At 46.3% G+C, this 12,988-nt stretch overlaps 1 protein-coding gene across 2 annotated transcripts in view; it reads right to left on the bottom strand.

The window, feature by feature from the left end:
• Nucleotides 1-7,168: 7,168 nt before the first annotated feature.
• LOC138281245 (uncharacterized) overlaps nucleotides 7,169-12,988 on the bottom strand; it is a 75,275-nt gene continuing 69,455 nt past the window's right edge. Inside the window, exons 8-9 of one of the 2 annotated variants that reach the window (XM_069219567.1) lie at nucleotides 10,117-10,228; nucleotides 7,169-9,603 (exon numbers count right to left, since the gene is read on the bottom strand). In XM_069219567.1, coding sequence (XP_069075668.1) covers nucleotides 9,456-9,603; nucleotides 10,117-10,228 — 260 coding nt within the window. In that variant the 3' untranslated portion in view covers nucleotides 7,169-9,455. Of the gene's footprint in view, nucleotides 9,604-10,116; nucleotides 10,229-12,988 lie in introns of those variants that run through there. The other variant, XR_011200888.1, reaches the window with a different exon arrangement.

The following is a 12,988-nucleotide window of genomic DNA, read 5'->3' as shown; positions in this document are numbered from 1 at the left end:
AGTTCAGAGAGACCAAAAAGGAGTCTTCACAAGACTGGGTTGATTTCATTGACCATTCAGTGAAGGCCTTGGAGGGGTGGTTACATGGCAGTAAAGTTACTGATTATGACAGCCTGTATAACTTAATCCTGAGAGAGCATATTCTTAATAATTGTGTGTCTGATTTGTTGCACCAGTACTTGGTGGACTCTGATCTGACCTCTCCCCAAGAATTGGGAAAGAAGGCAGACAAATGGGTCAGAACAAGAGTGAACAGAAAAGTTCATACAGGGGGTGACAAAGATGGCAACAAAAAGAAGGATGGTAAGTCTTCAGACAAGGGTGGGGACAAATCTAAAAATGAGTCTTCATCAGGCCCACAAAAACACTCTGGTGGGGGTGGTGGGTCCAAATCCTCCTTTAATCAGAACAAGGAAAAGAAACCATGGTGCTATTTATGTAAAATAAAAGGCCATTGGACAACAGATCCCAGTTGTCCAAAGAAAGGCACCACTGCTCCTACCACTACAACCCCTACTGCTACACCTAGTGTCCCTACTAATAGCAGTGGTGGTGGGAACAAACCTACTAATAGCCAATCCAAGGGAGTAGCTGGGCTCACTATTGGTAACTTAGTTGGGGTTGGTCTGATTAGGGAGACCACAGAGGCTACTTTAGTCTCTGAAGGGGCTATCGATTTAGCCACTTTGGTTGCTTGCCCCCATAACTTGGAGAAGTACAAGCAACTACCCCTAATAAATGGTGTTGAGGTCCAGGCCTACAGGGACACAGGTGCCAGTGTCACAATGGTGATTGAGAAACTGGTACACCCTGAACAACACATACTTGGACACCAGTACCAAGTAACCGATGCTCACAACATAACACATAGCCACCCCATGGCTGTTGTAAATCTCAACTGGGGGGGGGGGGTAACTGGTCCAAAGAAAGTTGTGGTAGCTTCAGAATTACCTGTAGACTGTCTACTAGGGAATGATTTGGAGACATCAGCTTGGTCAGATGTGGAGTTGGAGGCCCATGTAGCAATGCTGGGCATCCCATGGCATATTTTTGCTTTGACAAGGGCTCAGGCCAAAAAGCAAAAAGGACAGGGAAGCTTGGATCCTGGAACAATGGACCAAGTGCTCCCTAAAGCTAGGGCTAGTAGAAGCAAACCACTTCCTACTATCCCTCCCTCTACAGTGGATTCTACTTCTGAGGAAGAAGAATTCCCTCCCTGTGCAGAACCTACACCAGAGGAGCTGGAAGCAGACACTGCTGAGCTTTTGGGTGAAGGGGGGCCTGCCAGAGAGGAGCTGAGTGTGGCACAGCAAACCTGTCCCACATTAGAGGGTCTCAGACAGCAAGCTGTCAAACAGGCTAATGGGGATGTCAGTGACTCTCACAGAGTTTACTGGGAGGACAACCTCTTGTACACTGAGCATAGGGATCCTAAACCTGGAGCTGCCAGGAGATTAGTGATTCCTCAGGAGTACAGAAAGTTCCTCCTAACACTGGCACATGACATTCCCTTAGCTGGGCATCTAGGACAAATGAAAACTTGGGACAGGCTTGTTCCCCTGTTTCATTGGCCTAGAATGTCTGAGGACACAAAGGAATTTTGTAAGTCCTGTGAAACCTGTCAAGCCAGTGGCAAGACAGGTGGCACCCCAAAGGCACCCCTTATCCCACTGCCTGTGGTTGGGGTTCCCTTTGAAAGGGTAGGGGTTGACATAGTTGGCCCCCTTGACCCTCCTACTGCTTCAGGCAATAGGTTTATCTTGGTGGTAGTGGACCATGCCACAAGATATCCTGAAGCTATTCCTTTAAGGACCACTACAGCTCCTGCAGTGGCAAAGGCCCTCCTGGGAATATTTTCCAGGGTGGGCTTCCCAAAGGAAGTAGTATCAGACAGGGGAAGCAATTTCATGTCTGCATACTTAAAGGCCATGTGGAAGGAGTGTGGTGTAACGTACAAGTTCACAACACCCTATCATCCACAAACAAATGGACTGGTGGAGAGATTTAATAAAACTCTCAAAGGCATGATTATGGGTCTCCCTGAAAAACTCCGCAGGAGATGGGATATCCTTCTACCATGCCTCCTTTTTGCCTACAGGGAGGTACCCCAGAAAGGAGTGGGCTTCAGCCCCTTTGAACTTCTTTTTGGACACCCTGTTAGGGGTCCACTCACACTTGTAAAGGAGGGTTGGGAACAACCTTTAAAAGCTCCTAAGCAGGATATTGTGGACTATGTACTTGGCCTCAGATCAAGGATGGCTGAGTACATGAAAAAGGCCAGTAAAAACCTTCAGGCCAGCCAAGAGCTCCAGAAGCAATGGCATGATCAGAAGGCTGTTTTGGTTCAGTACCAACCAGGGCAGAAAGTGTGGGTCTTGGAGCCTGTGGCCCCAAGAGCACTCCAAGATAAATGGAGTGGTCCCCACACAATTGTTGAAAAGAAGGGAGAAGTCACCTATTTAGTTGACTTAGGCACTGCCAGGAGTCCCCTTAGGGTGCTCCATGTCAACCGCCTGAAACCCTACTATGACAGGGCTGATCTCACCCTGCTCATGGCAACTGATGAGGGACAGGAAGAAGACAGTGATCCTCTACCTGATCTCTTCTCTTCCACAGAACAAGATGCTCTTGTGGAAGGTGTAGTTTTGGCTGATTGTCTTACTGCTGAGCAGAAAGATAATTGCATAAATCTCCTAGATCAATTCTCTGAACTCTTCTCTACTGTGCCAGGTACCACTTCTTGGTGTGAGCACACTATAGATACTGGAGACAGTTTACCTGTCAAAAGTAAGATCTATAGGCAGCCTGACCATGTCAGGGACTGCATAAAGCAAGAGGTCCAGAAAATGTTAGAACTAGGAGTAGTTGAGCACTCTGACAGTCCATGGGCTTCTCCTGTGGTACTGGTACCAAAACCCCATTCCAAAGATGGAAAGAAGGAAATGCGGTTTTGTGTAGACTATAGAGGTCTCAACTTGGTAACCAAAACTGATGCTCACCCTATACCCAGGGCAGATGAGCTCATAGATACACTGGCATCTGCCAAGTATCTAAGCACTTTTGATTTGACTGCAGGGTATTGGCAGATCAAATTATCAGAAGATGCTAAACCTAAGACTGCATTTTCTACCATTGGAGGACATTACCAGTTTACTGTAATGCCTTTTGGTTTGAAAAATGCACCTGCCACTTTTCAAAGGTTGGTGAACACAGTCCTGCAAGGGCTGGAAGCTTTCAGTGCAGCATATTTGGACGATATAGCTGTCTTTAGCTCCAGCTGGGATGATCACCTGGTCCACCTATGGAAAGTTTTGGAGGCCCTGCAAAAGGCAGGCCTCACTATCAAGGCTTCAAAGTGCCAGATAGGGCAGGGTAAGTTGGTTTATCTGGGACACCTTGTTGGTGGGGAACAGATTGCACCACTTCAGGGGAAAATCCAAACAATTATTGATTGGGTTCCCCCTACCACTCAGACTCAGGTGAGAGCCTTCCTAGGCCTCACTGGGTATTACAGGAGGTTCATTAAGAACTATGGCTCCATTGCAGCCCCTCTTAATGACCTCACATCCAAGAAAATGCCTAAAAAGGTATTATGGACAGCAAACTGTCAGAAAGCTTTTGAGGAGCTGAAGCAGGCCATGTGCTCTGCACCTGTCCTGAAAAGCCCTTGTTACTCTAAAAAAGTATATGTCCAAACTGATGCATCTGAATTAGGAGTAGGGGCAGTCCTATCACAACTTAATTCTGAGGGCCAGGATCAACCTGTTGCTTTTATTAGTAGGAGGTTGACCCCTAGAGAAAAGCGTTGGTCTGCCATTGAGAGGGAGGCCTTTGCTGTGGTCTGGGCTCTGAAGAAGTTGAGGCCATACCTGTTTGGCACTCACTTCATTGTTCAGACAGACCACAAACCTCTACTTTGGCTAAAACAAATGAAAGGTGAAAATCCTAAATTGTTGAGGTGGTCCATATCCCTACAGGGAATGGACTATACAGTGGAACATAGACCTGGGAGTAGCCACTCCAATGCAGATGGACTCTCCAGATATTTCCACTTAGACAATGAAGACTCATCAGGTCATGGCTAGTCTTATTGTCCTTCGTTTGGGGGGGGGGTTGTGTAGGAAAGTACCATCTTGCCTGGCATGTTACCCCCATTTTTCACTGTATATACGTTGTTTTAGTTGTATGTGTCACTGGGATCCTGGTAACCCAGGGCCCCAGTGCTCATAAGTGTGCCTGAATGTGTTACCTGTGTAGTGACTAACTGTCTCACTGAGACTCTGCTAATCAGAACCTCAGTGGTTATGCTCTCTCATTTCTTTCCAAATTGTCACTAACAGGCTAGTGACCATTTTTACCAATTTACATTGGCTTACTGGAACACCCTTATAATTCCCTAGTATATGGTACTAAGGTACCCAGGGTATTGGGGTTCCAGGAGATCCCTATGGGCTGCAGCATTTCTTTTGCCACCCATAGGGAGCTCTGACAATTCTTACACAGGCCTGCCACTGCAGCCTGAGTGAAATAACGTCCACGTTATTTCACAGCCATTTTACACTGCACTTAAGTAACTTATAAGTCACCTATATGTCTAACCTTTACCCGGTAAAGGTTAGGTGCAAAGTTACTTAGTGTGAGGGCACCCTGGTCTAGCCAAGGTGCCCCCACATTGTTCAGAGCCAATTCCCTGAACTTTGTGAGTGCGGGGACACCATTACACGCGTGCACTACATATAGGTCACTACCTATATGTAGCTTCACAATGGTAACTCCGAATATGGCCATGTAACATGTCTATGATCATGGAATTGCCCCCTCTATGCCATCCTGGCATAGTTGGCACAATCCCATGATCCCAGTGGTCTGTAGCACAGACCCTGGTACTGCCAAACTGCCCTTCCTGGGGATTCACTGCAGCTGCTGCTGCTGCCAACCCCTCAGACAGGCATCTGCCCTCCTGGGGTCCAGCCAGGCCTGGCCCAGGATGGCAGAACAAAGAACTTCCTCTGAGAGAGGGTGTGACACCCTCTCCCTTTGGAAAATGGTGTGAAGGCAGGGGAGGAGTAGCCTCCCCCAGCCTCTGGAAATGCTTTGTTGGGCACAGATGTGCCCAATTCTGCATAAGCCAGTCTACACCGGTTCAGGGACCCCTTAGCCCTGCTCTGGCGCGAAACTGGACAAAGGAAAGGGGAGTGACCACTCCCCTGACCTGCACCTCCCCTGGGAGGTGTCCAGAGCTCCTCCAGTGTGCTCCAGACCTCTGCCATCTTGGAAACAGAGGTGCTGCTGGCACACTGGACTGCTCTGAGTGGCCAGTGCCACCAGGTGACGTCAGAGACTCCTTGTGATAGGCTTCTTCAGGTGTTGCTAGCCTATCCTATCTCCTAGGTAGCCAAACCCTCTTTTCTGGCTATTTTGGGTCTCTGTCTCTGGGGAAACTTTAGATAACGAATGCATGAGCTCAGCCGAGTTCCTCTGCATCTCTCTCTTCACCTTCTGATAAGGAATCGACCGCTGACCGCGCTGGAAGCCTGCAAACCTGCAACATAGTAGCAAAGACGACTACTGCAACTCTGTAACGCTGATCCTGCCGCCTTCTCGACTGTTTTCCTGCTTGTGCATGCCTTGGGGGGTAGTCTGCCTCCTCTCTGCACCAGAAGCTCCGAAGAAATCTCCCGTGGGTCGACGGAATCTTCCCCCTGCAACCGCAGGCACCAAAAAGCTGCATTACGGGTCCCTTGGGTCTCCTCTCAGCACGACGAGCGAGGTCCCTCGAATCCAGCAACTCTGTCCAAGTGACCCCCACAGTCCAGTGACTCTTCAGTCCAAGTTTGGTGGAGGTAAGTCCTTGCCTCACCTCGCTGGGCTGCATTGCTGGGAACCGCAACTTTGCAGCTACTCCGGCCCCTGTGCACTTTCGGCGGTAATCCTTTGTGCACAGCCAAGCCTGGGTCCACGGCACTCTAACCTGCATTGCACGACTTTCTAAGTTGGTCTCCGGCGACGTGGGACTCCTTTGTGCAACTTCGGCGAGCACCGTTTCACGCATCCTCGTAGTACCTGTTTCTGGCACTCCTCCGGGTGCTACCTGCTTCAGTGAGGGCTCTTTGTCTTGCTCGACATCCCATCTCTCTTCAGGTCCAATTTGCGACCTCCTGGTCCCTCCTGGGCCCCAGTAGCGTCCAAAAACGCCAAACGCACGATTTGCATCTATCAAGGCTTGTTGGCGTCCTTTCGGCGGGGAAACACTTCTGCACAACTCTCCAAGGCGAGAGAGATCCGTCCACCAAAGAGGAATTCTCTAGCCCTTTTTGTTCCTGCAGAAACCTCAGCTTCTTCTGTCCAGTAGAAGCTTCTTTGCACCCGCAGCTGGCATTTCCTGGGCATCTGCCCATCTCCGACTTGCTTGTGACTTTTGGACTTGGTCCCCTTGTTCCACAGGTACCCTAGATTGGAAATCCACAGTTGTTGCATTGCTGGTTTGTGTCTTTCCTGCATTATTCCTCTAACACAACTACTTTGTCCTTAGGGGAACTTTAGTGCACTTTGCACTCACTTTTCAGGGTCTTGGGGAGGGTTATTTTTCTAACTCTCACTATTTTCTAATAGTCCCAGCGACCCTCTACCAGGTCACATAGGTTTGGGGTCCATTCGTGGTTCGCATTCCACTTTTGGAGTATATGGTTTGTGTTGCCCCTATCCCTATGTTTCCCCATTGCATCCTATTGTAACTATACATTGTTTGCACTGTTTTCTAAGACTATACTGCATATTTTTGCTATTGTGTATATATATCTTGTGTGTATTTCCTATCCTCTCACTGAGGGTACACTCTAAGATACTTTGGCATATTGTCATAAAAATAAAGTACCTTTATTTTTAGTATAACTGTGTATTGTGTTTTCTTATGATATTGTGCATATGACACTAAGTGGTACTGTAGTAGCTTCACACGTCTCCTAGTTCAGCCTAAGCTGCTCTGCTAAGCTACCATTATCTATCAGCCTAAGCTGCTAGACACCCTATACACTAATAAGGGATAACTGGGCCTGGTGCAAGGTGCAAGTACCCCTTGGTACTCACTACAAGCCAGTCCAGCCTCCTACAGAGGGTTAGAGTCCATTTCAAGCAGCAGAACACTGAATAGAAGGACATTTTGAATCAGTGCATGGACAGAGTTCAGTTGCCCGCTTAAATGGGGGACTTTGTAGCTGTCCATTTGTCCAAATGATAAACTATAGATCTCAGAAGGATTAAATTTAGAGGTCAGACTAATTTCTGTGGTGTCTTGGGCTGTGCCTGAGGCAAGGTCAGGGCAATGCTTGTCAGAAGCCAAAATATGAGGACAGAAAACCAGATGGCACAGTGTTATGCAGAGCAGTTGCTGCAGGAGGCAGAAAATTAAGGAGCATATTTATCAAGTATTTGTGTTGCCCTTGCACCGTGCAAAGGGGTGCAAGGGTGATGCAACTAGTCAGTTAGATTTATCAAAGCACGCAAGGCCACCTTGCATGCCCTGTGTAGCTTGGTAAATCTAGAGTAATGCAATGCTGATTGCTGTGTTGCATTACTCTGCCCTGGGAGGTAGAGCGTGGGTGTTCCCACGCATATGCCCATGGATTTTGGATCAGTCCCTGTTTTACCATTACTGGTAGACCTGGGAATGCGTCAACATGCTACGCCTCAGGTGAGGTGTAAGGAGTACTATCTTTATCTATCCTCATTTTTTACCTCTTTCAATGTGTGCTGCAAAAAAGGCGCAAGGGTGACTGCATTGCTACTAGGCAGCCAAAACCGCACCAGCGCAAGGAAAAGACAAGAATGTGTTGTATTGTGTTAAATATGCCACATTCCTGCTCTTTTTCCCAAGGTGACTTGCTGTGCTGCGTGAAATATTGATAAATGAGCCCCTTCGTGCCTGTGGCCCAAACATGGGCATGTTGTAAGCCCTCTGGATTTGGTATTCATGAACATTTTCCAAAGCTGTTCCAGCCCATGATGGGAGCAGGAAGATTGCACCGAACTAATGAGCCTCAAGATTTCTGGAGCTGGCTCACGATGTGGGTAGTCAATGCCCTCCAACCTTGGCTGACCTATCTCACTACCCTAGATTTTATGGCCACTATAATGCCACCAAACTTTAAAAAAAGATTACACCACCATTCATGGTACGATTTAGAAACAGATCAGAGGGAATTTAATTTCCATGTTATCTTCCATTGGAGCCCATAGTGTTTTCTGCAGGACAAAGTTGAAAAAGTAGTTTTATCTTTATCAAAATAGCATCTATGCACTACTCCTTCCTCTCACCTTCGTCCATCTCTTCTCGTCAACGTTTCTTTTTAGTTTTGGGGTGCTATCACTACCTTTTTGTAGGTCACCACTTCACCCTCTTCTTGGCTGCCCCTACTGCTGAGGTAGAATTTACCCATCGCCCCTGAGAAGAGGGACCAACACTGATGTGAAAGGACCAGAGGACCTGCTGTTAAATGTCAGAAATGGAATCCCTTGGAAATATTCTAAATACAGCTAAATTAGCACCAATACCACACAGCTCTGTCGGGGCACAAGCACCATTTATGACGCTGTGTAGAGCAAACTCGACCTGAAGGTACTGGAGCGCTTTACACGAGCAATAGTGCAACACACAAACTCACAATCCTAAATGTGTAAGGCACAAGTAGAGTAAGAGATCTGCCCAGAATTATAGGATGTTGAGCCGACACCGAGACTCGAACTTTGTTTCCCATTTCCAACCTTCACAGTGTTGGCATTAACACCACATCCTCTATTGAGCATTGTTCACTTACAAATATATATATTACAAACACATTTACAATACAGTAACATTTCAAGACTGTAATAAGAAATCCAATATGAGTTTTTCCGCAGTAACTCAAGCTCTGCAGAAAGTGCAGGATCCCTTTACTCTACAGAGCTTATGTTGATACCGGTCAGACAGCCATTGAGAGGAAGAGGGCCCTTCTGGCTCCAGAAGACACAGTAACACAAGCCTAAGACAAATAGTCCAGTTCTTTGAAAAAAAATCATAGGCACCATCCTCATCCAAGCAGGGTGAAAAGGTGAACAGAATCCAAAGAAACATTAGTCCACTTCTTCTGAGTGGGATGGAGCAAACTACCACACTCAGCTGAATAAATACATATCACCCCAGCACAGCAAAGTGCAGAATGGATCAAGTAGGATATTTGTGTCTGGTGAAGAACAAGGACCTGAGGGACCTGGTGGGATTCAGCTACAGTCCTTGCGGAGCCAACTTAGATACCCACCTATTGGGTGAACAGTGGAGTTCAGGAAACGGCTACGCAGGATGCCTTGCTACAATCAAATGACACCGAGCACCTCAGAGGTAATCCATGAAGTCTCAACATGGAGTAAGGTGCAGACATGGAGCATCCCTGAAGGCCAACCTCATCCCAGTGCAGGCTCCTTTAAGTGGCTGTTGGATCATCCACTGTTGGCACAAGCCTGTATCCATGATCCGACACCTTGGAAGGCTGTATCCCGAGTTCCATGTCATCTGCGCGCTCTTGAACCCCAGGCAGCTTAGGAGAACGGTCAGTGTTGTGCAGTCCAAAGCTATGAAAGGGGGGATGAAGCAGTTAGTATCAACTTCTAGAACAGACCTAACAGTTACAGAAATTAACTGTAGATGGACAGGACTACAATATTCCTGAGGAGGTCCAGGTAACACCCTAGACCCTCCCAACATTCCCAACCTGAAGGCAATGCATATCGGCAGCCCTTCCCTCATTTGAATGGTCTCTCAGGGTTTCAGCAGACTAGGAACACACAAAATGCTATGTCTAAGATCAGTCAGGGTTCAGGTGTTGCTTTGGTGTAGAGCTGAGTCATATTTTTTCTACTTCTACATGGATACACATCACACAATGTTGCACAAAGTACCAGCTCAATCGGCCTTTAAACTCGGACCGAATACATTTTTTTTTAACAGAGGTAGAGGGAAGCCATGAGGCTGGATATTGGAAGTGGTGCAGTCTTAAGAGATAAACAGTTCCAAAGCCAAATCCTTTGTGATTGTAGAAACTCCACTCAACCACCCCATATAAAATTCCCGAAATATCCACTTACAGTCCATTGGGTCGACAGCACCAGTGGATAAGAAGCACAGCCATGACTGGCACCACAACAGCAATTGAGACGGTCCAACCAAAGCGTGATGGTTTTCTATAGGCGTGGACATCTGCAAACAAAAATCAAAGCCAGTAACTAACACAGGATATTTGTATCACAAAGATAGCAATTCTAATGTCAGATTTTGAGAAAAACGTAACTCAGCCTTCATATGACAAGGATCTCCTAAACCAACACCAGATGCCTTCCCCTCCCGCTGCCTTCCACTGTCACCCTGCCTCGCATCCCACCGACCATCCATGGGATGCAGCTATCCCTGAGCGGTACCATAGGATGTCCCCCAAATGCAGAGAAGATGAAGTTATGGGAAAACCTTGAAGTAATTCCTCTTTTGGGACTTCATCCATCCTACAAGAGCTCGAGGCCAGAACTTCTGGGCCACCTCAAGCAGATGAGACAGTAAGGGTAAGATTTACAAGGTCCTAGTGCCTCCTTGTGCCACACTAGCGTCTTTTTTTTTTGTCTCCTAATGCGGCTCAAGGAGGCGATTTTCGCTACGCCATATTTACAAAGTGTTCGTGACCCCTTGCTCCACATTATGCTTGCCGCAGGCATAATGTATGCAAGGGGGGCGTTCAGGGGTTAGGAGGCTGAAAAAATCTTGTAGATTTCACTGTGCCATTTTGGCATCATTTTTAACGCCTGCTCAGAAAAGGCATTAAAATGACGCACCCATGTTAACCTATGGGTCTCCTTGCACTTTGCTCCACTATTGTCAAAGTTTTTGATGCTAGTGTAGCAAAGCGCCACAATAGCATAACAAATTCTGATGCTATTGGCCTATCCACTGTCATGGTGCACAGTTTTATAATTCTGGCGCACATATGGTGGTGTTAGGTGGGGCAGGGGCAACGCAAGCAAACTGGTGTATCAGTACTGAGTTTCTTATAAATGTGGCTCCAAGTGTCTCTATCTGCACAAAGTAAGTTATTTTCCACATCCTTATTTCTCCATATGATTTAATGTTTGGAATGAAATAATTATTACACAGTTCAACAGTTCAGTTTCCTCCATTAACACCAAGTGAACCAAACTGGCCACATTGAATGATGAATGCATCATTCCAAAACACTCATTGGTTAATGTATCCAGCCTTGGTTTCAAGCGCCTAGTTCTCCTCTAGATCGTACAGCTAAAGCCACTGCACATGCTTCATACACAAACTCATCAATGCACACTCTGCTACTGAATACTCCACCACATGCCCTTAAGATAGGTGCTGGGGCTGACACAGGAGGCTTTGTAGATGATCCAGTCCTTTCTGAATTGGATTTTGGCTTCTAGTGGTAGCATGAGAGATCCCTCAACATAGTTGTTTTAAGCCATGGGCAGAGTGGACGATTGCCCAGGGCCCCCCACCTTCCAAGGGCCTCTGCAAAAGTGGTCTTTCACTCTAGCTCACTTCTGTGTGTTTTGTGTTGTACCCTTTCACATATAATTAAATATTTTTAGATAACATAGGGCTTGATTTAGCACAAATAGGTAATACAATTTAACACTGTGCTCCCACTTTCCAGGGGCCTCCAATACATTACATGCCCAATGCCCCCAAAATCCTTAAGATGACCTGGTCCTCGTATGGGTGTGGTATGAATGGATCTCTTAGTGCCGCTCAAAGGTTGAGCAGCTATAGGCAGAATGCCTTTGAGACAAGCTAAAGGCAAGCTGAGCAAGACATTTAGTACAGCATTCCTTCCATCAAGATGGGGCAGTGCTTGTACTGAGGTTCTGAAGTCCTGGAAAAGGACAGGGGGCTTCTGGGTCTGTAGGAGATGGCAGCAAGTGGTTCTGTTAATGTTTGATGGCTAGCTGAAGATTGCATGGATACAGGAGTTCACAGTATGTAGGGGAGTCAGTGTATGTACGGATGGACAAAAGAGCTATTTGTTAATTTTCCAATCTAGACCAATCCATTTACACACACACATCCCATCAAAGCTACACTCATCCATCCATCCATGTTCATCCCACCGCAATCTTTAGAAATATCTCCCCTTCACCTACCACACTCATGAACTCATCTAAGCTTCTAGGTATCTACTCACAGATGCATCGAGGGATCACCAACAAAAGCTTGCATTGTCTGTGTCCTTATGCATGCAGGCTGGCTATATGGGTGTTTTCTCTTTATATTGGTCTCGCTATATGTTTTGCTTGTACTCAAAAGGGTGACTATCCTTTTGCCATATATTGCTTTTATGTAAAGGTGTTCTTGTATGTGTGTTGGTGTGTGTATGTCAAAGTGTTTACAGTTTGTTTTTAATGTACCTAGCTGTGCTTGTGTGTGCATAACTGGTTGGTTGCTCCAAGATATATATATATATATATATATATATATATATATATATATATATACACACACACACACACACACACATCTCACACATCTGTAGGTTTTTTGCTCTACCTTTGCATGCGATAATGGATCTATTTGGTTAATGTACACATGGGTAACACCATATATGTGCATAAGTGACTGAAAGCCTGTTTTGATTATACCTAAAAGTGCTTTACTATGCATCTCAGCATAGATATAAGCTGTGTGTGTTCATGGATAGCTCCTAGATTGTGTGTCGGTGTTCATGCACAATCCAGGAGCAAGATCTGGCTTGGTCAATGCTGATTTATGTAGCCAAAGAGGACCAAACTGTTCCTCATATGCTACAGCCTCACTTTACTACCACTGCATACACTAAACTACAACAGGGATTTATTAGTGTTCAACATCAGGCATGTAATCATCAGTGTGCCAAAGTCAGAAGCACCAGAGGTTTGAAACAGATCTTGTGCTTACATATATATGTCCACT

This window comes from Pleurodeles waltl, unplaced genomic scaffold (assembly GCF_031143425.1).
Source record: "Pleurodeles waltl isolate 20211129_DDA unplaced genomic scaffold, aPleWal1.hap1.20221129 scaffold_73, whole genome shotgun sequence".
In the NCBI taxonomy this organism is placed as follows: domain Eukaryota; kingdom Metazoa; phylum Chordata; class Amphibia; order Caudata; family Salamandridae; genus Pleurodeles; species Pleurodeles waltl.
This window is presented reverse-complemented; position numbering and strand designations above follow the sequence as displayed.